General features: G+C 47.2%; 1 protein-coding gene across 15 annotated transcripts in view; it reads right to left on the bottom strand.

Annotated features, from left to right (window-relative positions):
• The window catches only part of EHMT1 (euchromatic histone lysine methyltransferase 1), an 800,236-nt gene that overhangs the window by 269,664 nt on the left and 505,991 nt on the right, over positions 1 to 24,581 (bottom strand). For all 15 annotated transcript variants that reach the window (XM_069241478.1, XM_069241487.1, XM_069241485.1 and 12 more), the window contains 2 exons: positions 17,221 to 17,415; positions 15,026 to 15,108 (listed from right to left, as the gene is read on the bottom strand). In XM_069241478.1, the coding sequence (XP_069097579.1) occupies positions 15,026 to 15,108; positions 17,221 to 17,415 (278 nt within the window). The remainder of the gene's footprint in view (positions 1 to 15,025; positions 15,109 to 17,220; positions 17,416 to 24,581) is intronic.

Below are 24,581 nucleotides of genomic sequence, written 5' to 3'. Positions count from 1 at the left end.
AGACAGCATGCCTGTCAAGAACAAAATCTTTAGACAATCTGACCATGTTAAAGAAAGCATCAAGGTGGAAGTCCACAAGATGCAGGAATTGGGAGTAATTGAGCGCTCTGACAGCCCCTGGGCTAGCCCAGTGGTCTTAGACCCCAAACCTCACACCAAAGATGGAAAGAAAGAGATGAGGTTTTGTGTGGACTACAGAGGGCTCAATTCTGTCACCAAAACAGATGCCCATCCAATTCCAAGAGCTGATGAGCTCATTGATAAATTAGGTGCTGCCAAATTTCTAAGTACCTTTGACTTGACAGCAGGGTACTGGCAAATAAAAATGGCACCTGGAGCAAAAGAAAAGACAGCATTCTCCACACCTGATGGGCATTATCAGTTTACTGTTATGCCCTTTGGTTTAAAGAATGCCCCTGCCACCTTCCAAAGGTTGGTGAATCAAGTCCTTGCTGGCTTGGAGTCCTTTAGCACAGCTTATCTTGATGATATTGCTGTCTTTAGCTCCACCTGGCAGGATCACCTGGTCCACCTGAAGAAGGTTTTGAAGGCTCTGCAATCTGCAGGCCTCTCTATCAAGGCATCCAAATGCCAGATAGGGCAGGGAACTGTGGTTTACTTGGGCCACCTTGTAGGTGGAGGCCAAGTTCAGCCACTCCAACCCAAGATCCAGACTATTCTGGACTGGGTAGCTCCAAAAACCCAGACTCAAGTCAGGGCATTCCTTGGCTTGACTGGGTATTACAGGAGGTTTGTGAAGGGATATGGATCCATTGTGACAGCCCTCACTGAACTCACCTCCAAGAAAATGCCCAAGAAAGTGAACTGGACTGTGGAATGCCAACAGGCTTTTGACACCCTGAAACAAGCAATGTGCTCAGCACCAGTTCTCAAAGCTCCAGATTATTCTAAGCAGTTCATTGTGCAGACTGATGCCTCTGAACATGGGATAGGGGCAGTTTTGTCCCAAACAAATGATGATGGCCTTGACCAGCCTGTTGCTTTCATTAGCAGGAGGTTACTCCCCAGGGAGCAGCGTTGGAGTGCCATTGAGAGGGAGGCCTTTGCTGTGGTTTGGTCCCTGAAGAAGCTGAGACCATACCTCTTTGGGACTCACTTCCTAGTTCAAACTGACCACAGACCTCTCAAATGGCTGATGCAAATGAAAGGTGAAAATCCTAAACTGTTGAGGTGGTCCATCTCCCTACAGGGAATGGACTTTATAGTGGAACACAGACCTGGGACTGCCCATGCCAATGCAGATGGCCTTTCCAGGTTCTTCCACTTAGAAAATGAAGACTCTCTTGGGAAAGGTTAGTCTCATCCTCTTTCGTTTGGGGGGGGGTTGTGTAAGGAAATGCCTCCTTGGCATAGTTGCCCCCTGACTTTTTGCCTTTGCTGATGCTATGTTTACAATTGAAAGTGTGCTGAGGCCTGCTAACCAGGCCCCAGCACCAGTGTTCTTTCCCTAACCTGTACTTTTGTATCCACAATTGACAGACCCTGGCATCCAGATAAGTCCCTTGTAACTGGTACTTCTAGTACCAAGGGCCCTGATGCCAAGGAAGGTCTCTAAGGGCTGCAGCATGTCTTATGCCACCCTGGAGACCTCTCACTCAGCACAGACACTCTGCTTGCCAGCTTGTGTGTGCTAGTGAGGACAAAACGAGTAAGTCGACATGGCACTCCCCTCAGGGTGCCATGCCAGCCTCTCACTGCCTATGCAGTATAGGTAAGACACCCCTCTAGCAGGCCTTACAGCCCTAAGGCAGGGTGCACTATACCATAGGTGAGGGTACCAGTGCATGAGCATGGTACCCCTACAGTGTCTAAACAAAACCTTAGACATTGTAAGTGCAGGGTAGCCATAAGAGTATATGGTCTGGGAGTCTGTCAAACACGAACTCCACAGCACCATAATGGCTACACTGAAAACTGGGAAGTTTGGTATCAAACTTCTCAGCACAATAAATGCACACTGATGCCAGTGTACATTTTATTGTAAAATACACCCCAGAGGGCACCTTAGAGGTGCCCCCTGAAACTTAACCGACTATCTGTGTAGGCTGACTAGTTTTAGCAGCCTGCCACAAACCGAGACATGTTGCTGGCCCCATGGGGAGAGTGCCTTTGTCACTCTGAGGCCAGTAACAAAGCCTGCACTGGGTGGAGATGCTAACACCTCCCCCAGGCAGGAATTGTCACACCTGGCGGTGAGCCTCAAAGGCTCACCTCCTTTGTGCCAACCCAGCAGGACACTCCAGCTAGTGGAGTTGCCCGCCCCCTCCGGCCAGGCCCCACTTTTGGCGGCAAGGCCGGAGAAAATAATGAGAAAAACAAGGAGGAGTCACTGGCCAGTCAGGACAGCCCCTAAGGTGTCCTGAGCTGAAGTGACTAACTTTTAGAAATCCTCCATCTTGCAGATGGAGGATTCCCCCAATAGGGTTAGGATTGTGACCCCCTCCCCTTGGGAGGAGGCACAAAGAGGGTGTACCCACCCTCAGGGCTAGTAGCCATTGGCTACTCACCCCCCAGACCTTAACACGCCCTTAAATTTAGTATTTAAGGGCTACCCTGAACCATAGAAAATTAGATTCCTGCAACTACAAGAAGAAGGACTGCCCAGCTGAAAACCCCTGCAGCGGAAGACCAGAAGACGACAACTGCCTTGGCTCCAGAAACTCACCGGCCTGTCTCCTGCCTTCCAAAGATCCTGCTCCAGCGACGCCTTCCAAAGGGACCAGCGACCTCGACATCCTCTGAGGACTGCCCCTGCTTCGAAAAGACAAGAAACTCCCGAGGACAGCGGACCTGCTCCAAGAAAAGCTGCAACTTTGTTTCCAGCAACTTTAAAGAACCCTGCAAGCTCCCCGCAAGAAGCGTGAGACTTGCAACACTGCACCCGGCGACCCCGACTCGGCTGGTGGCGATCCAACACCTCAGGAGGGACCCCAGGACTACTCTGATACTGTGAGTACCAAAACCTGTCCCCCCTGAGCCCCCACAGCGCCGCCTGCAGAGGGAATCCCGAGGTTTCCCCTGACCGCGACTCTTTGAACCTAAAGTCCCGACGCCTGGGAGAGACCCTGCACCCGCAGCCCCCAGGACCTGAAGGACCGGACTTTCACTGGAGAAGTGACCCCCAGGAGTCCCTCTCCCTTGCCCAAGTGGAGGTTTCCCCGAGGAATCCCCCCCTTGCCTGCCTGCAGCGCTGAAGAGATCCCGAGATCTCTCATAGACTAACATTGCGAACCCGACGCTTGTTTCTACACTGCACCCGGCCGCCCCCGCGCCGCTGAGGGTGAAATTTCTGTGTGGGCTTGTGTCCCCCCCCGGTGCCCTACAAAACCCCCCTGGTCTGCCCTCCGAAGACGCGGGTACTTACCTGCAAGCAGACCGGAACCGGGGCACCCCCTTCTCTCCATTCTAGCCTATGTGTTTTGGGCACCACTTTGAACTCTGCACCTGACCGGCCCTGAGCTGCTGGTGTGGTGACTTTGGGGTTGCTCTGAACCCCCAACGGTGGGCTACCTTGGACCAAGAACTGAGCCCTGTAAGTGTCTTACTTACCTGGTTAACCTAACAAATACTTACCTCCCCTAGGAACTGTGAAAATTGCACTAAGTGTCCACTTTTAAAACAGCTATTTGTGAATAACTTGAAAAGTATACATGCAATTTTGATGATTTGAAGTTCCTAAAGTACTTACCTGCAATACCTTTCGAATGAGATATTACATGTAGAATTTGAACCTGTGGTTCTTAAAATAAACTAAGAAAAGATATTTTTCTATATAAAAACCTATTGGCTGGATTTGTCTCTGAGTGTGTGTACCTCATTTATTGTCTATGTGTATGTACAACAAATGCTTAACACTACTCCTTGGATAAGCCTACTGCTCGACCACACTACCACAAAATAGAGCATTAGTATTATCTCTTTTTGCCACTATCTTACCTCTAAGGGGAACCCTTGGACTCTGTGCATGCTATTCCTTACTTTGAAATAGCACATACAGAGCCAACTTCCTACAACATGGATCACCCAATGAGCCGACAGAGGCACCCTGGTGAAACCAGCCAAAACCTACAAAACTTAAGAAGCCAACTGCTAAACCCCAGAGCTCAGAACCACCAAGCGCAACTGATACAGACTTGAGAAATGATGGTGCACCACAAGGAACCCCTCCAAGAGAACCCCTCCCAAAGCAGCCCTCGGCAACTACCACCTACACATCAAGGAAGCCAAGAAAGCAGCCATCAGAGCCTGTATCGAAAGAGCGGCCAATCACACAAACATCCACCCCTCTCAAGAGCTCTGCAAGTCCCTCTCAGATTACATCCACAACAAGATTGCCACTGTAGGAAAGTGTCCTCCTCCCCTATGCCCTCACCTTCATTCCCCACCCCTCACTTTTTTGCCTGATACCTGAAGCTACCTGGATTAAGAGGTTCTGGGGCCTTGTTAGCTGGATTCCAGCACAGTCCTCTTTCCCTAAAATGTACCACTGCTCCACAATTGGCACAAGCCTGTCACACACTTAAGACCCTTGTAAAATGTACCAAGGGCCCTGTGTCTAGGGAGGGTTCCTACGGGCTGTAGCATGTATTGTGCCACCCTAATGGACCCCTCACCAGAAACATGCACACTATTATTGCAGATTGTGTGTGTTGGTGGAGAGAAAAAGGTAAAGTAGACACCCCCCTCCAGTGCTTTTACAGTGTCTAGGTCCATTCTTAGACCTTATAAGTGCAGGGTAGCCATATTGAGAACACGGACTAGGGGTTTGTCATTACAAACTCCACAGCTCCATGATGGCTTGGTATCAAACTTCTCACCTCAATAAACTCACAATGATGCCAGTTTATTTATTGAAAAATGCACACTAAGGGCATCTTAGAGATGCCCCCTGAAATTCACCCATCTCAGTGTGTGGCTGACCGGTCTTTACCAACCTGCCACCACCAGACATGTTTCTGACCTTGGTGCTCTCAGGGGTTTGGGACAACCTACCCCCTACAGGAACAGCAACAGTTGGCGGTGGGCTTCAAAGGCTCTTGCCTTTTGTTCTGCTGCCTCAGGGCACTGCAGCTAGTGGAGATGTCTGTCTCTGGATTCTATGCGAACCACAGCGCTTAGGCCACGCTGATCATATCCACAGACTCAACCGCAGAGAAACCATGGCCCTGATCCCCCTTGGCCTATCTGCTGCATTCAACACAGTCTCCCACAACACCTTCATCAACAAACTCGACAACATTGGCAAACAGCAAAATGCCGTCAAGTGGATCATCTCCTTCCTCACAGGATGCACACCTTCCTTCACCTCCGAACCAAAGAACATCATAAGTGAAATACACAAAGTATTAATCCTCATGCCCCATTGTAGGAAGTTGGCTCTGTATATACTATCCCAAAGTGAAAGATAGTGTGCACAGAGAACAAGGGTTCCCCTTGAAGGTTGATAGTGGCAAAATTAGATAATACTAACGGCTCTATTTTGTAGTAGTGTGGTCGAGCAGTAGGCTTATCAGAGGGTAGTGTTAAGCATTTGTTGTATACACACAGGCAATAAATGAGGAACACACACTCAAAGACTTATTCCAGGCCAAAAGGTTTCTATACAGAAAAATGAATTTATTATTAGAACCACAAGATTCAAATTTGAGGTAAGTACATAAAATGCAAGGTACTTCACACAGGTAAGTATAGAACTTTGATTTGAAACAGTAGTACACACAGTTTTGGTTAAAATGACAAATAGCTATTTTAAAAGTGGACACAGTGCAAAAATCAACTGTTCCTGGGGGAGGTAAGTAAAGCACTTACACAGTCAGTCTCTTGGGCATAGGCCACCCACCGTTGGGGTTTCAAGGCAACCCCAAAGCCACAGCACCAGCAACACAGGGCCGGTCAGGTGCAGAGGTCAAAGGAGGGCCCAAAACACATAGGCGCCTAAGGAGAACAGGGATGCTCCAGTTCCAGTCTGCTAGCAGGTTAGCACCTGTGTCCTCGGGGAGCAGACCAGCACTTGGGGGGAGGGGAGGAGGGCAGAGACGCACACAAGCACATAAAACACACCCTCAGCGGCACAGGGGCAGCAGGGTGCAGTGTGCAAAGTAGGCATCTGGTTTGCTATAGAAAGCAATGTAGGGACCCTGGGGTTCACTCTGGCAATGCCAGCAGGGCACGGGGGACTTCTCGGGCCAGCCACCGAATGGGCTAGGATGAGGGCTGCCTGCTGGTCACTCCTGCACTGGTAGGTGGTTCCTCTCAGTCATGGGGGCTGCAGGTGCAGTGCTTGGTCCAGGCGTCGGGTTCCTTTGTTACCAGGCAGTCGCGGTCAGGGGGAGCCTCTGGATCCTCTTTGCAGGCATCGCTGTGGAGGTGCAGGGGGTCGACTCAGGGTTTCCACCCACGTCGTTGGAGTCCTCTCTGCGGTGTTGGTTGTCCTGAACTCAAGCCTGGGGCGTTGGGTGCAGAGTGTGAAGACTCACGCTTCTGGCCAAAAGACAGAATCTCTTTAAAGTTACTTCTTTGTTGCAAGTTTGTTGCTGTTTCTGAACAGTGCCGCTGTTCTCGGGAGGTTCTTGGTCCTTTAGGTGTAGGGCAGTCCTCTGAGTCCTCACAGGTTGCTGGTCCCACTGGGTGTGTCGCTGTGCAAGTTCTTTGAGTCTGGAGACGGGCCGGTAGGGCTGAGGCCAAGACAGTTGTTGTCTCTGTCGTCTCTGCTGGGCTTTCAGGTCAGCAGTCCTTGTTTCAGGTTGAGGAATCTGGTTTCCTGGGTTCAGAGTCGCCCCTAAATACTACATTTAGGGGTATGTTTAGGTCTGGGGTGGCAGTAGCCAATGGCTACTGCCCTGGAGGGTGGCTACACCCTCTTTGTGCCTCCTCCCTGATGGGAGGAGGCACATCCCTAGTCCTATTGGGGGAATCTTACAAAATTAAGATGGAGGATTTCTAAAGACAGGGGTCACCTCAGCCCAGGGCACCTTTCGGGCTGTCCTGACTGGTAGGTGACTCCTCCTTGTTTTCCTCATTATCTCCTCCGGACTTGCTGCAAAAGTGGGGGCTGTGTCAGGAGGAGCAGGCCGGGCATCTCCACTAGCTGGGATGCCCTGGGGCGCTGCAACAACAGACATGATCCTTTGAGGCTCACCGCCAGGTGTTACAGTTCTTCCACCCAAAGCAGGCTTTGTTCCTGGCCACAGAGTGACAAAGGCACTCACCCCATGTGGCCAGAAACCCGTCTGGTTGTGGCAGGCTGGCAGGAACTGGTCAGCCTAACACTAGGAAATGGACTGGCATACAGAGGGCATCTCCAAGATGCCCTCTCTGTGCATTTTTCAATACATTCCACACTGGCATCAGTGTGCATCTATTGTGCTGAGAGGTTTGATACCAAACTTCCCAGATTTCAATGTAGCCATTATGGAACTGTGGAGTTCGTATCTGACAGACTCCCAGACCATATACTCTTTATGTCTACCCTGCACTTACAATGTCTAAGGTTTTGCTTAGACACTGTAGGGGCATAGTGCTCATGCAACTATTCCCTCACCTGTGGTATAGTGCACCCTTCCTTAGGGCTGTAAGGCCTGCTAGAGGGGTGACTTACCTATACCACAGGCAGTGGGTTAAGGGCATGGCACTCTGAGGGGAGCGCCATGTCATTTTCTCCCCACCAGCACACACAAGCTGTGAGGCAGTGTGCATGTGCTGAGAGGTGTCTCCAGGCATAATACATGCTGCAGCCCTTAGAGACCATCCCTGGCCACTGGGCCCTTGGTACCAGGGGTACCAGTTAAAAGGGACTTATCTGTGTGCCAGGGCTGTGCCAATAGTGGGAGCGAAGGTACAGTTTAGGGAAAGAACACTGGTGCTGGGGTCTGGTTAGCAGGGTCCCAGCACACTTTCAATCATAACTGCATCAACAAAAGGAAATAAGTTAGGGGGTAACCATGGCAAGGGAGGCATTTCCCTACACCCACCCTGTTCAATGTCTACATGATATCACAGACGTCATCAGATCCCACGGACTCAACATAATCTCCTAGGCAGAGACTCAACTAATCCTCTCGCTCACCAAGGACCCCTCCAATGCCAAAACCAGCTTTCGCGACGCCTTGAACAACGTAGCCAATTGGATGAGAGGCAACTGCTTCAAACTCAACTCCGACGAGACAGAAGTAAAGATCTTAGGGAAAACCACCTCTGTGTGGAACCACAGCTGGTGGACTGCAGAACTCGGACCCACAATGACACCAACAGACCATGCATGAATCCTAGTTATCGTCCTCGACAAATAACTGATCATGAAACAAATCAATGCAGCCAACTCCTCCTGCCTTCACATTTTTCGCATGCTCTGCAGAATCTTCAGATGGCTCCCAATTAACACCAGAAAGATCGTCACCCAGGTCTTCGTCACCAATCGCCTCAAATACGGCAACGCTCTTTAACCTAGCATCTCCACCCAGCGCCATACAGAACGATGCAGCCAGACTCATTCTGGATCTCCTCAAGTGGACACACATCAATTCAAACCTCCACTGGCACTCCATCCAGAAGAGATGCCAGTTCAAGATCTTCATGCATGCCTACAAAGCTCTACATGATCAAGGACTGTCCTACATTAACAAGTGACTGAACTTCCATCTACCACAAAAAACCTGCACTCCTCTCTAGCCCACACCTCCCTCATCCATCGCAGACGCAGCACAGCCATGCCTTCTCCTACACTGCCACTAAAGCCTGGAACAACCTGCCCATCCACCTCCGACCTGCACCCTCCCTGGTGGACTTCTGAAAGAATTTCAATTCCTGGATTTTTGACGTAGACACAGCACCCTTAGTGCCCAGGTACCCCTAGGAGTGACTGGGCTGCGCTTTACAAATTACTATAATAACTAGAAGACCTTCCCCACCCTTATAAGTTAAAGAGTTCTCCTAATGGACCTGCACATTTGTCCGACCATCAGCGTCCCTTTTAGAAAGGCGATTGCCTCAGTAGCCACTGTATAAAGCCTTATCTGATAGAACACATTCATCGAGCATCATAGCTAATAGAGAACTCACCCGTCTGACCTTCCAAAGGTCATTTCAGATTTACATATTCCTTAGGCTACTTTTCTCTTTGAGCCTTGAATTGGTACACTGAAAAGACCAAATACATCAATACCGAAATGGTAATTGTAAGGGTATAATAAACCCCTTGCAGATGAGGCTTTCTAAACAAAAAGTATATCCTTCACTGGATTTATAGTATACTGGGTCACTGCTAGTTATCAAAAACACAGATCAGCCCTTTCTGGTAAACATAGAACTCGTTGTAAAGCAGGAACGTCCCCATCAGTAAGATTTGCGAAGCAACCAAATGGCAGAAAGTTCAATGTTTTGTTAAGTGTTGGAAATGGCCCACTGTACAGGGTCACCCCGAAAGGTTTTGCCTTCCTCCTACTTTTTTGCTGGATTTATGCGTGTTGTCCTTAAGACTCTGTGCACTTTACCACTGCTGAACAGTGCTAAAGTGTCCCATGTAGAGTGGTATACCATATACCTAGGGCCTGTAAATTAAATGCTACCAGTAGGCCTGCAGTATGTATTGTGCCACCCACTTACGTAGCACTTTAAAACAGGCCCCAGGCCTGCCACTGCAGTCTGAAGGCAGTGTTCCACTGCCATGTTGACAAGGCATGTAAAACCACCTGCTAAACCTTAAACTCCACTCTTATTACATAACTCACCCCTAAGGTAGACCCTGGGTATCCCACAGGGCAGGATGCTGTATATTTAAAAAGGCAAGCCATGTTTAGTTTCATATGTCCTACTAGAAAAAAAAATAATAATAATAAGTCCCACATTCGTTTTTTCACTACTGTAAGGCCTACCCCTCCTGTATGATAAAAACGGGGATTGCTTATTAAAGTTGTAATTCCTAAACCAGAGGTAGATATGTCCTTTTCGGTGTTTATGAACCTGTAATGACAAACCTGACTTTACCATTAAAGAGGGTTTATCATTACAAGTTTGAAAATGCCACTTTTAGAAAATTGGTATTTTCCTTCCCTTAGCCCTCTGTATCTGTAGCCTGTCTTAGGTCATATGACTGGGTGTAACTGACAGTTGAGACTTTGTGAATTAACCCCCAGACATTCACGCAATAGTGGGATTAGCAGAGCCTGAATGGGCCATTAACTGACTTGATGGAGGTGGAGCTAAGCACAGCCTCACTTACACCTGAATAGGCTGAGCTCTGCTGCCACACAATATGCATATTGTCAGTGTAGCCAGAGGGATTACTGCATCTTCAGAGCACCCTTCTGGAAACATCTCCTAACTTCTAGGAGCAGGGCACCAGGTTATAAAAATAGGGCTCTCAGACCTGTTCTTCAGTTCACTAATGAACCTGCCATAGGACTCTGAGAGGACAGCCTGCTGCCATGACCTGCTGTGCACTCTGCCACACTGCTGCGGTACCTGGGAGGACTGCTTTACTGTCTGGAGCCTGCCTTGAACCTTCAGAGGCCAGCCCTCGCTTTGGAGCCCTGCAACTTCAACTGCACCAAGGACTTCCAGAAGTGACTGACTACAAGGGCTAGTTTTGCTGGCCTTCTGTTCAGAGCCACAGGGACAAAACAGGCTCCCACCATCTTGAACCCCACACCTGGACCAAGCCGGAGTGAGTCTCAAGCCCCCAAAAGGTCTCCATCCACTCCTGGGCCTGGGATTTTTATTCTGTTGTGTTTTCACTGTGTTGCTGTTTGTGTACTGCATACATATTTAACACATTGCCTCTAAATTTAGCCTGACTGCTTTTTGTGCTAAGCTACCTAAGGTTGTTAGAAATGGGGTCTCTAGTTGGTAGTCGTTTGTACCCTATCCAAGTAGGGAACCTCACTGTAGTCAGCGTAAAGGAGTCACACCCCTATGATAACCGCTGCTGAACCCCTTAGAAGCTTGCACAAGCAGTCAGGCTTATCCCATAGGCAATGTGTAATGTGTAAATTATTTGCACATGCACACACAGTAACAGTGAAAACACCACAAAAGTACTTCATGCCAATTTAGAAAAAAAACAGTATTTATCTAAAACAGACAAGACCAACACGACAAAAGTCCAATACACACAAGTAAAGATATCACTGTTTAAAATTAAGAGTTTTAATCCATAAAGGTCAATGGTTGCATTGATTTAGCACAAAGTATCTGGTAAGCATCAAAAATAAAGCTGCAAGGGAGGTGATGTGTCAAAAAGACAAGCGATGCGTCAATTCCTTACTCGTAAGTGAGGCCATACGCGATTCTTTCCCCCAGCAGGCAGACGATTCAGTCCGATTTCAGGACAAGCAGCCTCTGGTCCGTGCGGTTATGTTGAAGATTTGACACCCAGGAATGATGTGTGGAAAATCCAGATCCACTTTAACGATGGCACTGGTGCATGGATTTTCATTCAGGTTACCTTCTTCCACTTCTAAGGGCCCTGGGACTGGATTGGCACCACTTAGCAAGTCAGGACTCTCAGCATAAGAGCCCAGGCACTGGCACATGAAGTATTTAAAGTCCCTGAGACTTCTCAACAAGAGGCAAGCACAGCTCAAGGCCTTGGAGAACCTTGGAAAGCAGGATGTAAAAAGCAACATCCAGTCCTTTTACTCCCAGGGCAGAAGGAGCAGCAGCAGGCCAGCATATCAAAGCAGAGTGGCCAGCCGTCCTCAAGCATCCAGTTCTTCTCCCTGGCAGAATGTCCTCAATCCAGGAGTTTTTTTTAAAGTTGTGGGGTCAGCAGTTCAATACTTACACTCATTTCTGCCTTTGAAGTAGGCAAACTTCAAAGGAAAGTCTTTGTAGAGCAGAAGACCCTGCCCTCTCCCTGTTCCGGTGCCATACACACTCTATGGGGTTGGAGACTGCATTCTGTAAGGAAAGGCACAGCCCTATTCAAGTGCAAGTCCCTCCACTCTAGGCCAGGAAGACTTATCAGGATATGCAGGACACACCTCAGCTCCCTTTGTGTGACTATCTAGAATGAATTCACAAACAGCCCAACTGTCAGTCTGACCCAGACATGTATTCCACAGTCAGGCAGAGACATAGAATGGTCAAGCAAAAAAAAAATGCCCACTTTCCACATGTGGCATTTTCAAATCTACAATTTAAAAAACAACTTCACCAAAAGATGTATTTTTAAATTGTGAGTTCGGAGACCCCCAAACACCGGATCTCTATCTGCTTCCAATGGGAAGATACACTTAAAAGATACTCCAAGGGAATCCCTATGTTACCCAATGGGAAAGTCCTTGCAATAGTGAAAAACAAATGTAGCAATATTTCACTATCAGGACATGTAAAACACACCAATACACACATGGCCTACTTTTTAAGGTCACAGCACCTTGCCCATTGGGCTGCCTTGGTCTTACCTTAGACATGTAGTAAAAGGGAAGGTGTGGGCCTGGCAAGTGGGTACACTTGCCAGGTCGAACTGGCAGTTTAAAACTGCACACACAGACACTGCAGTGGCAGTTCTGAGGCATGTTTAAAGAGCTACGCAGGTGGGTGGCACAATCAGTGCAGCAAGCACACTGATAACATTTGTTTTACAGGCCCTGGGCACACATAGTGCAGCTAACTAGGGACTTACTAGTAAATTAAATATGCCAATCATGGGGAAACCAGTCATCAATCCAATGTAGACAGATAACACGTGCACCTCAGCACTGACCAGGAATGGTAAGGTGTCCAGAGTCCTAAAGCCAGCAAAAACCAAATTTAGCATTGGATCAAAAACAGGGGACAGAAGCAGAACATACAGAGGAAACCACACCAAGCGCTGACAGGTCTAACAGTTAAACACAGTGACTTTTTGTAGTTCACCCTCCTGCAAGGGATTTTCGCTGTTGCTTGACTAGGGCTCACACCACCATTAAACCAGCAACCCAATTTGTCACAGTAAGCATTATAAGTTTAATTCCAACTCCAAAACTGTCCCACTTATTCAATTAGCTGGCTTCACGCTGCTCATCTTTTCTCTAGTCTACTGGTTAACACTGATCTCGGTGTGGGAGAGTGTGCTATTATAAGGAAATATTTATTAATATAAAGATAATTCCACGTCATGAGGAAATGTTTCATACTTTCTATTTCTCCTCATTGGTAACTTATCTGAATTCATGAACAACCCTTCAGCTTCCCCATTTAATCATTAGCATAACTGTAAATGAATGACTAAGATCCTTATTCCTGCATTGCACTCACAACAAACAGTTGTGATAAACTGCTCTGCACTGTGGAACAATAGAAGCATACTTACAGCCTTACAGTTACAGTGTAACACTTCTCAAATATATCACTTATGATTGCCTTTCCTGTATGTACCATGTTCTGATTAATTTTCCTTTTTTGAGGGGAATTAAAAAGGTTATGTTCACAATGCGATTCCAACTGGTTTAGACAAAACAAAAACTGGAAAGGCATTTCCATTCTATAAAATGACCTTGCTTGCATTACAGGATCCTAAACACAGACAGAAATATTTTCGTGTTTTGTATCCTCTTAAAATTACTAACAATAGAAAACTAGGATGCCTATGACAGAGAAGAGTTAACCCCTTCTGTGCTGTGGACGTAATGGTTACGTCCAACGGCACAGTGCTCATGTGCCGAGGACGTAACCATTACGTCCTCAGCACTGAGCTTAGAGGGAGCGCTAGAGCACCCTCTGTGGGCTTCCCCCCCCCCCCCCTCCCCAAGGCAGGAGGAGATGAAAAGGTTTTTGGTTTTGACTCGCTTGATGGGGTTGATAAGGAAGCTGTCACTCGCTTCTTATTGGTCTACTAGTCTCCTGATGGCAACAGCTATATTTCCTGCAACCATGAGTCGTCATCGGTATGGGGTTTTCTAATTCATCTATGCCTGTTCCTGAAAGCTGGGAAGATGGTGATTTTACCACCCAAACTCTTTGTTGGTGCCATTTTCAGGGAAAAAACACAATCCTTCTTCTGGAGCCCTTTTTCCCCATTGTTTTTAAAAGGAGGCAAATTTGCCGTGGGTAGCTTATGTGAACAGAAAGTTATGGGGACCTAAGCGTGAACTGCCCCAAATAGCCAAAAAAAGGCTTGGCACAGGAGGGGAAAAGGCCTGGCAACGAAGGGGTTAAAAAAGGTTTAAAGTCCATGTTTAGACTATTTTGTTTAATTCTAATTTCAATTAGGACAAAGTAGAAGAGCGTTTCAGAAACAACAATATATGTTTATGAATGCTGCTGAATTATTTATTATGGATGGATCCGATTCAGTAAGTGCATGGAAAGTGGTATTGATAGCAGTTACATCTGCACTGAGGAGCAACCATACAACAGGCCAGCGTTCAGTTCTCCAACACAGCATTTCACTTTAATACCACAGCCTGAGCCAGAAACTTAACATAAACTGCGACGCAACACATCCATGGGAAAACCTTGTGAAAATAAAGACACTCTGAACATTTTTACAATCTAAAATCTGTGAGAGAAGAACAAAAGTATTCCCTCCTGTAAACTACACAATGTCTAAATCAAAAAGAGACAAATATTTGAACGCACTACCACAGTAAGAAAAACAAGGCAATGATAAATCTATGAACATATAATATGTATTCAACAAACTGGATATTGCCTAAATCTGCTATATGAATTAAGTTTCATAAACTATTTTCAAACAAAAAAATATTTGTGTTTTTACTTAGGTTTATTTTTTCGCATTTACTGTATGATGTTATTTTGAAACAGCAAAAAAAGTTGGCAGTGAAGATTCAGCTTCAAGATTGTCGATTATCAAGACTTGATGCACATGCTGCAGAGATGTTTAAGCAAATTAAACATAGTAATTCATCTTGAGTACCATTACTAGTCTTTTAATTAATAGTTATAATAGTAACACGGGTCCAAATGGTGCAGAAAGGAGAGCACATGTTCTGGTATTTGTCATAGTGACACAAATCGCATAATCATCTAAACTATGGTTTCTTTACTGAACGTTTTCACTTACCCAGCATAATTAAGACCTTCTGCAACTCCCCGAGCCTAGCAGAGAAGAAAAGTTGCTTGGGGTGGAACCGTAACTTCTTGGGCCTGTCGACAAATAAGAAGCAAAACTCTGACCTTATGATCCATGGTCAATAAACCTCAGTTCTAGCAATAACACTCAGAGAATGCAAATAAACTCGACTGTTGACGATACAGGCACCAAGAAAGCTTTTTTTTCTTTTTTCTTTTCTTTTTTTAAATTGTCCTCACCTGATTTTTGACCTACTAAGCAAAGCAGACAAACTCTTATACAGGTCTTTAAGGTTGATATGATCACTGAGTAGTAAGGGTAAACTGAACATACTAAGCACACTCAACAGACTACCATTGTTCAGAGTCTCATGCAGCCACCTTGCGTTTCACACAGCCCTTAAAACTGGCTTTTCAATTAAACCGTTGCCTTTAACAGCCTACTACTTTTGGCTTCAGGCTACCTCTTCTTCACACTTTATAAGACATTTCACGCTCATTCCTTGTACTCCTTGTACTCTAGCCACATCAGCTTGAAAGCAGGTTAGGTAACAGATGTGCTTTCCAAAATGTAATTTGCAGGAAAGGAGCAATGGAGGTGCCTCCTCTCACACATTTCAGGCTTTATTTCACCACAATCATAGGGGCATTACAAGTGATATCACATCAAGGCTATTGCAATCACATAACAAGGATTAATGGCATCATTTATTTTAATCTATTCACCTGATATTTCAGAGAACCCTGCTGTCCATTGTTAGCAGATAAGTGTCTGGCCTTAGAAAAATTACTTTAAATATTTTTTGAGTCAACCATTGGTGGAGTCTATATGAACAGACAGTTGTGTGGGGTGGAGCCTTTGGAAAGGTCTGGCATGAAAGATCCGTTAGACCTTGCAGCGTGAGCACCTTCTGACATTTGAAGCATTGTCAGTTGAGGTTGCACAAATTCCTAAAGCAATTTACCATACTAATTGATTAGGGACCCTAGACCCATCTGTGTATAAATTGTGGCCAACGGAGACTTCTCAGATTGAGGCACTCAAGAACCATGTAGTTGCAGTGATAAGGTAAGTAAGGTCTAGTCAGACTTGTCGAGTGTGACTGTCCATGACGGAGTTGAACTAGAATTATACAAACTTTGGTGAATCACGACAAGCCAGGGAAGGCAGTGTACTTGAACAGAGGTTCTGACTCGGCACTCATTGTTATGAGTTGCATAATCATAGTAAGCATCAGTTTGTGGTGAAGTTCGCCCATAGTTAAAAAGATGAAGATAATAGTAAGGAAGAGAGCTACAGCAAACTTCTGAATAGTGAGCCAGCGCAACAGATGTCCAAATTTGTGAAAATGAATTATTCATTATGCCTCTTAGTTCTTACACCTATGTAAAATAACAAAAGGGAAGGCAAACTGGACAACACATGCCAAGGTTCAAAGGTAGGGGCCAAGGGAGAAGCACATAACCTATTATATACATTTTCACTGTGAAGAAGGGCTTTATAGTTTTCAAACAGGCCAGGAGACATTTATGTGGCAGTGTACTGTTTTAAGAGGGCAGAGAAATTCTTAAGATGTTTGTGGACTACCATCAATTGTTAAGAGTGGGAATCCCAGGCACTGGAACAATCACTTTCATGAGCGGCACCGTCATATACCAGGGATGCTGCCATTCTATACTGAGGTACAACCATCTTGTCAACAATGTAGTAATAAGCCAGCCACTCTATGGGATTTCAATGGCTGGAGAAAAGTCAAAGTTTGAGTAGAGTGATTAGAGCGGAGGAACTCAGGACCTATGGACATAGGCCTGTAAGATGTTTAGTGTTCAGACAGCAAGGTTTTGAAGGGTGGCAGGAACATCTGAGGGAAAGTCTGATGGGCAACTTCTAGAAACAGTGAGAATTATTTTCCTTCCAAGCATAAAAACAACCAAAACCCAGTGGGAAAAGACACAGGCTAAGGCAGTGAGCATGGACAGCACCAAACCCTAGCAGCAGGTGGTAAAAATAAAGTGTTACAAATATAATGTAAAAAAGGCCTAAGGTAAGGTTAAGTTTTTTTTTTTTTTTAAATCTTTGATAAAATTATATTTCTGCTAATAAAATCAGCAATTTGCAATTATCTTAGTTACTGGTTTACGGACTGAATACAGACTATGGAGTACGATAACTGATGTATGCCTTACTTTTCTTGGTCCAGGGCTATCAAGGCACTCTGCAGTGTTTCCTTCATAGGCCCAGCTGCTGGTGCAGGTGGTGACAGGGTGCTGTCTGGTTTTGTCACAGCAGGACATTCAAGCGATTCACCTCCTTCTGTGGTTACTGATGCAGAAGAACTAACTGGTTTGTCATTTTCCGGCGATGAAGACACATCAAGTCCACTTAATACAAAAAAGAAAAAAAGACTATCAAGATCAGAGTGCCATCTCTGAAGAAATTGCAACTGACACACTTCAAACAATCCTCTTGGTTCTTTCTTTAAAGTAAAAGAATGTAATTGCAATTCTCCCAACAACATTTCTTGAATGACACTTTGCATGTAAGAAAAGGATCCTGTGTTGGAACATATATGAGGCAGAAAGTACATTATCTTTCTGAACTTGTGGTTTATTTCAGAGAGAAAACAGAAGTAATTAGAGGGAAAGAAGGGACAAGGAAAACGTTTGGCCAACCAAGGAATCTCTTATTCGCGATTATTTTTCTGTCTTGCAGAAATCGGAAGATGCTGCACACATTAGAAAACAACCAAATTTACATCCATTATATTAATTCTGCCTTGTACAGTACCCATGTTGCAGATACAAAATCCATGGGTGAAATTACATAAGTTCTCACTTTGAGTATATACCACTCCAGGATACATATAGGGGGTCATTCCAAGTTTGGCGGGCGGCGGTTGCCGCCCGCCAAACTTAAACCGCCACTTGGCCGCTCCGTGGTCAGAAGACCGCGGAGGCCATTCTGACTTTCCCGCTGGCCGGTGGGCGCCCGCCAAGGGAGCGCCCGCCGGCCCAGCGGGAAAGGCCCTGCAACACAGAAGCCGGCTCCGAATGGTTGGTGGGGTGCAGGGGTGCGACGGGTGCAGACAGTGAAAATCATGCTGGGGCCCTGTTAGGGGCCCCCTGCACAGCCCATGCCAGTGGCATGGGCAGTGCAGGGGCCCCCAGGGGCCCCACGACACCCGTTCCCGCCATCCTGTTCCTGGCGGTAAAAACCGCCAGAAACAGGCTGGCGGGAAGGGGGTCGGAATCCCGCGCCGCCATGGAGGATTTGCCCAGCCAGGGGAAATCCGGCGGGAAACCGCCGGATCCCCTTTTCTGACCGCGGCTTTACCGCCGCGATCAGAATGGGCAGGAAAGCACCGCCAGCCTGTTGGCGGTGCTTTCCGTCATTCACGGCCCTGGACGGTTTTACCGCCAGGGTCGGAATGACCCCCATAATGCCTTAATATGTTGCAGGAAGCCGACTCTTTATATAGTGAACCAAAATGAGGTATACGGTGCAAAGAATCCAGGGGTTCCCTTACTAGTGGGCAAAGGCTTGCTCTAACAATCCCAAGGTGCTCTCTTAATGGTCGAACATCCTTAGGATTATCAGAACAGGGTGTTAGACATTTCCCATAGACACACAGTCAATAAATGAGACATGACTCAATAACGAGCTCCACACCAATTTACAAAATATAACAAGCGGTGTATGTGTGTGTGTGTGTGTATATATATATATATATATATATATATATGGAAAATGTCACTTCCCCAGTGTACATCTGTTCGTGGCATGCAGTGCTGTGGTGGTGAAGGCTGTTGTACAGTCTTTGGCTTCTCCTTGTGTTTACAAATCTTCACTGGTGAAGGGCCAGTTTCCAAGTCTTGTTGAAATGCTAATTTCCACTTTGTTATAGGAAGAGGATAGGCAATAATCTTCCCTGTATCTTTCTGGATTTGAATTCTCCTTTGCTTTTGATTCATGACCTCAAGAATTGGTCTAATGTATGTTTCATCTGTTTCCTGTTCTGAAGATGAAACCGGTTTGCTTCCCACCAATGAACGCTCCGAAAGCTTTGTAGCAGCATGCTTTATACGGGCTGAAAAAGTGTCTGTTCAGTAGGTGAATGTTTTTTCGTCTCCGAGGAGGAGCTTTGATTTTTCAGCTCCAAAGAGGAGCGGGGATGTTTTAGCTCCGATGTGGTGCATAGCCATCTCAGTTCCAAAGTGGAAGCCTCCATTTTTCAACTCAAAGCAAAAACAGGTGTGGCAGTCTGTTCATTGGAGTGAGTCTTGGCCTTTTTCGATGGTCGACGACATGTTTTTGGGTCGAACCATGGCCAGCAAGCGGTGGTTGACCCAAGGCCTTCTTTGATTTTTAAAATTTGTTTCTGATGGGAAGGGGCAGTGTACTCACGTACTGTGCCGCAGGAAATATCTGGCTGTCCTCATCTGAATCACGGTCTGAATCGGAGTCTTGGACGGAGACTGCAGTCTGTGTCTGTTCCTCACCTAAGATGTCAGGCGTTTGTTCTGTGGATTTCGATGATATCTCTAACCATCTTGCTCTTAGATCCCTTAATGTTTTCTTGGATCTGCAGGATTTACATGCCTTGCAGGTCTCTTTTTTGTGGTCCGGGGAGAGGCAGAAATTACACACCGAATGCTGGTCGGTATAGGGGAACTTGGTGTGGCACCGAGGACAGAATCAAAATGGAGTCCGATCCATTAGCCTGTGACGCAGTAGGCCCAAGAAGGGAGTGGGTGCCCGAAAGCGCGTTTAAGCAATCCTGACGCTACAATTGGATCGAGTGTAGTCAGAAACGTGTTTGAAAACGATACTGACGTTGTAGAAAAAGTTCAGATAGTACCAAAGCGAAATCTACCGGAGCCAGAGGGGGCACCTCCGAACCAGATGACGGAAGGAAAACAATCTAATAAAGGACTCAATGCCCATGAGCACTATCACCAAGATGAGGAGTCACTATCTCGTGAATCGAAAAAGCTTCTTCTAAGAAAAACAACTTGTAACACTCCAAGCCCAACACTAGATGGCAATATATGCACAGCATATCGAACATATATATATACACCCCCCCCCCCCCCCCCCCCCCCCCCCCAGAATCAATACTATTGGGTAAGTACGTTTTACAAAACAAATTATTACAGGTTGAAAAAGTCGACACTTAGTGGAATTTTCTGAAGCTGCAATGATCCTCTATGGGAGAGAAAATATATGCAGCAAACAGGTACTCCACAAAAACGTACAAAACCAATCTTCCAGACTTAGTAAGTATGGGGCAGGGTCCTAGGCTACACCAATAGGTCACCTCAGGCGGCACTGGGGTGGCGTGTGCAGTAGTGCAGTTCAGTGTTGGGTGCCGCACTAAAGTCAATGGGGATCGGTTTGGTTAGAAAGATGCAGCGGAAAGGGTTTGAGAGACCAGTCCGGGTGAACCACTAAGTGGGCTTAGTTCATGCGATGCTCGGGGACAGAGGGTCACCAGCGGTCCTCTTCTCCTTGGTCCGGGGTGGCCGGGTGCAGAGGTGCAGTGGACCATCTTGTTCCTGTCACCAGAGGCGGTTCAGGGGGCCATCGCAAAGAGGTTGCAGGCGTCGGCTTGAAGGTCGCAGTGGGGAAGCTCGGAATGGATTTAAATCTCTGGAGGGACTGGTATCCACACTGGCACAGCTGGCCCACTTCAGCTCTGGTTAGGATGCATGGGTGCATTGGTGCGGTGTGATGTCGGGTTTTGGTGGTCCAGAGTTCTGAGTGTCTCCTCGGGTGCTTGCAAGATGCAGGGAAGCAGCTCCGCTGCTCCACAGGAGTTCCTGGTTCTTGGGTGAAGGCTTTGCAGTCCTCTCATGCTTTTGGAGGCACAAGCAGCTGCAGGACAAGGCACCTTCGGCACACTTGCCAAAGACAGCAGGCATGCTAGCAGGGCTGGCACTGAGTTAGTCACTGGTCTTCAGTTCTCAATTTTGTCTCTCTTTGGGTCCGCAGGATCTGATTTTCTGGTGCCTGGTGCCAGGGGCTTCTTCCCCCCACCTCTCCCCCAAAATGGAATTTGAGGGCGTTAGGGAAGTATAGGATAGTAGCCAATAGGCTACTTACCACTGGGGTCTCTATGCCCACTATGTGACCACATTCTGTGGGTAGTGGGCATAACTGTCCTAGAGTTCCTAGTTCTGCCATCACCAAGATGCCAGACTTTCAAATTGTGTAGCATCATCAGACAGCTCACATTAGGGAGTGGAACTGACCCGAGGGGTGGACACGCCTTTTTGACTACTAATTTTCCTGTCTGTCCAGGTGCCAAATGGGCCATGAAGCAGAGAGGTTGGCATCTTCTCCTCCGAGGGAAGCCAGATCTCCATACTAAGGGCGGTGACCTCTTAGAAGCCCCCTGACGTGGAATGCAAATTTGCTGGTCATCCAGTTGGTAGGGGTGTGTTAATACCCCTGCCAACGGAGGATTTGTTCCTGACAACCCAAGGGCAGAGGCTCTCATCTTTGGGGGTCAGAAATATGTCTGTTGATTGCAGACTGGCTAAGCATAGTAAGCCAGTACAACAGCAGCTTGTAGGTTTTTCAGGGGGCACCATTAAAGGTGCCTTCTCGGTGCATGTATTAATAATTCCATCACTGGAATCAGTGAGGGTTCATTTATACAAGATGTTTGATACCAAACATCCCTATTTTCAGATAAGCCATCACGTAGCTGGAGAACACGTTCTGACAAGTGTCCAGCACATGTGCTTAAAAAGGGCTACCCTGATCACTTTAAGAATCAACAAAGACCTGGCAGGGGAATATCTGCTCTTGCAGATGAGTCCACACATGTAATATAATGCATCCTGCCTTAGAGCTAGAAGGCCTGCTGTAGGGGTGGCTTACATATATTGCACATAATGTTAGTGGGCATGGCACACAGGCTATGTGCCATGGTGTGTTTTCACTTTTAGCTGCACCAAGACACGTAGCCTGCAATGGCAGTCTGCATGGGGGGGGGTGTTACCTTATCTGGAAAGGCAACGTGGTCCAGGTCTGCGCCATGAGGTAGGAGAAGGATCTTCCTCCAGCAGAGTTCTTGCAGATCATAGAGGTGGAGGCGAGGGCCAGCTGGGCGTAGTGGAGCTGTCTGGTGGGACTGTAGGAGAGGCAGTGGTTGAGGTAGGCGGGTCCGATGTGTAGAGCATGGATGCGTGTGTGAGGAGCTTGAAGGTGATTCTTTTGTTGACTGGTAGCCAGTGGAGGTCTCTCAGGTGTGGGGTGATGTGGTTGTGGCGGGGAATTGTACAGGATGAGTCTGGCTGCTGCACTGTGGATTCTCTGGAGCGTTGTTTTGAGTTTCTTGGGGATGCCGGCATAGAGTGTGTGGCATAGTCGACTTTGCTGCTGACAAGTGCCTGGTTGACTGTTCTTGCCTCTATGGGGATCCATAGTTGTCCCAGGCAGAGTTTGGAGGCCAGGATGAGGACCTCAGTCTTGTCGGAGTTGAGCTTGAGCTAGTTGTCTTTCATCCAGGCAGCAACTGCCTTCATTCTGTTGTGGCAGTTGTTCTTGGCCATTGTTGGATCGTCGGTGAGGGAGAGAATCAGCTGGGTGTCGTCGGTGTAGCAGACGATATTGAGAACATGAGCTCTGATGATGTTAGTGAGCAGAGTCATGTAGATATTGAAAAGTGTGGGGTTCATGCAGGAGCCCTGGGGCACACCACAGTTAATCTCTGTCGGTTTCAAGGTGAATGGTGGAAGCCGCACTCTCTGGGTTCAGCCAGTGATGAAGGAGCTTATCCACTCAAGGGCCTTTCCACAGATGCCGGTATCATGTAGTCTGATGCAGAGTGCTGAGGGAGATGGTGTTGAAGACGGTGAAGAGGTCCAGGAGGATGAGGTTTGATGTTTTGCAAAGGTCAAGGAGGATGCGGTTGTCATCTGTGGCTGCGAGGAGTGCGGCCTTGGTACTGTGGTTGCTCCTGAATGCCCATAGGGAGGGGTCCATGATGTTGTTGGTCTTGATGAATCGGGTGAGCTGAAAGTTGATGGCATTCTCAATTACTTTGACAGGGAAGGGAAGCAGAGAGATGGGTCTGTAGTTTTTCAGGTCTGTTGGGTCAGCAAAGGGTTTCTTCAATATAGGTTTGATCTCCGCGTGTTTTCAGTCTTCTGGGAAGATGGCGGCCTTGTTGGAGCAGTTGACTGTGCAGCACAGTTCGAGGGTGATAATGGCACGGGCTTGGTTGAAGATGTGGTGGGGGCAGGGGTCAGAAGGTGCCCCGAAGTGGAATGATTTCATGATCTTCAGGGTGTCTTCCGAGCTGATGGGGTTCAGTGTTGTAGGGCTGGCAGGGGGGTGGAGTCTTTGGGGTGCGGTGGCAGTAGACGACGTGGGAGGGTCTTGGGTGGTGAATCCATCATATATGTCTGGGTTCTTGCAGTGGATGAAAGTGGTGAGGTTGTCGCAGAGCTCTTGAAAGGGAGGGATGTCTGATGTCCATGCTGGGTTTGGTGAATTATTTGACCGCGGTGAAGAATTCCTTGCTGTTGTTGGCGTTTATGCGTTCCTGAATGGCCAATTATTTCTGTTGTTCTGATAAGGAGGTGGTGTGCAGTGACATCAGTTTTGAAGACTTCGTGGTCTGCTGTGTTCTTGCTGCTTCTCCACTTTATCTCAAGTAGTCTGCAGGTGTGCTTGGATTCTTGGAGGTCTGGGAAGAACCAGTTGGGTTTCTTGTGGTGTTGATTTGTGGAGGTTTTCCCGAGGGGGGCCAGAGTGCCGGCACAGTCAGAGTTCTATTTGTGGAGGTTACGGGCTGGGGCGTTGGCGTCCAGGGTGTCCAGTGGTGGGGCGTGGCAGAGGACTTCGGTGAGCTGGGCTTTGGAGATCTTGCTCTAGTTTCTGCTGGGTTGGCAGGGAGTGTGGTGGTGTTCAGTGTTCTTAAAAGAAGGAAAAGCAGATGCAGTGGCAGTCGATCCAGTGTAGTTCAGAGGTGTGTGAGATGGAGATGTTGCCGGAATAGAAGATGGGGCCAAGGATGTGTCCTGCTGAGTGAGTTGGGGAGTTGACCAGTTGTTTGAGTCCGAGGGTGGTGAGGTACTCTAGTAGGGATGAGGTGTTCTGGTCGCTGAGGTTGTCCAGGTGGATACTGAGGTCACTGAGGAGGACGTAATCCACTGAAGTGAGGGCATGGGGTGAAGTCGGCTATGGAATTGACAAAAGGAAGGCAAGGTCCAGTAGTAGTGGTGGTGTTGTGTCTGTAGATGAGGGTGCCAGGGAGGGTGGTGTTCAGGTTGGTCTGAATCTGGAAGTGGAGGAGTTTCATTCCAGGAGAGTGTTTGACAGAGCAGGTCGTGAGGTGGAGGATATTTTTGTGGACGCTAGCGATGCCTCCTCCTGGTCTGTTGATATGTCAAAAAGGGGCACTTTCCTACCTATGTCTAAACCAAATAAAAGTAAAGAATATGATTTGTAGATTGTGTCTTGAGACGGTGAGGTATGTTCCACTGACTACCAACACATGGATTACATTTGAATTGTTGTTTATTGTGCCACTGGT

The sequence above is a fragment of the Pleurodeles waltl genome, chromosome 6 (genome assembly GCF_031143425.1).
Source record: "Pleurodeles waltl isolate 20211129_DDA chromosome 6, aPleWal1.hap1.20221129, whole genome shotgun sequence".
Classification (NCBI taxonomy): domain Eukaryota; kingdom Metazoa; phylum Chordata; class Amphibia; order Caudata; family Salamandridae; genus Pleurodeles; species Pleurodeles waltl.
The sequence above is the reverse complement of the archived record's forward strand: the minus strand, read 5'-3'. Positions and strand labels throughout refer to the sequence as shown.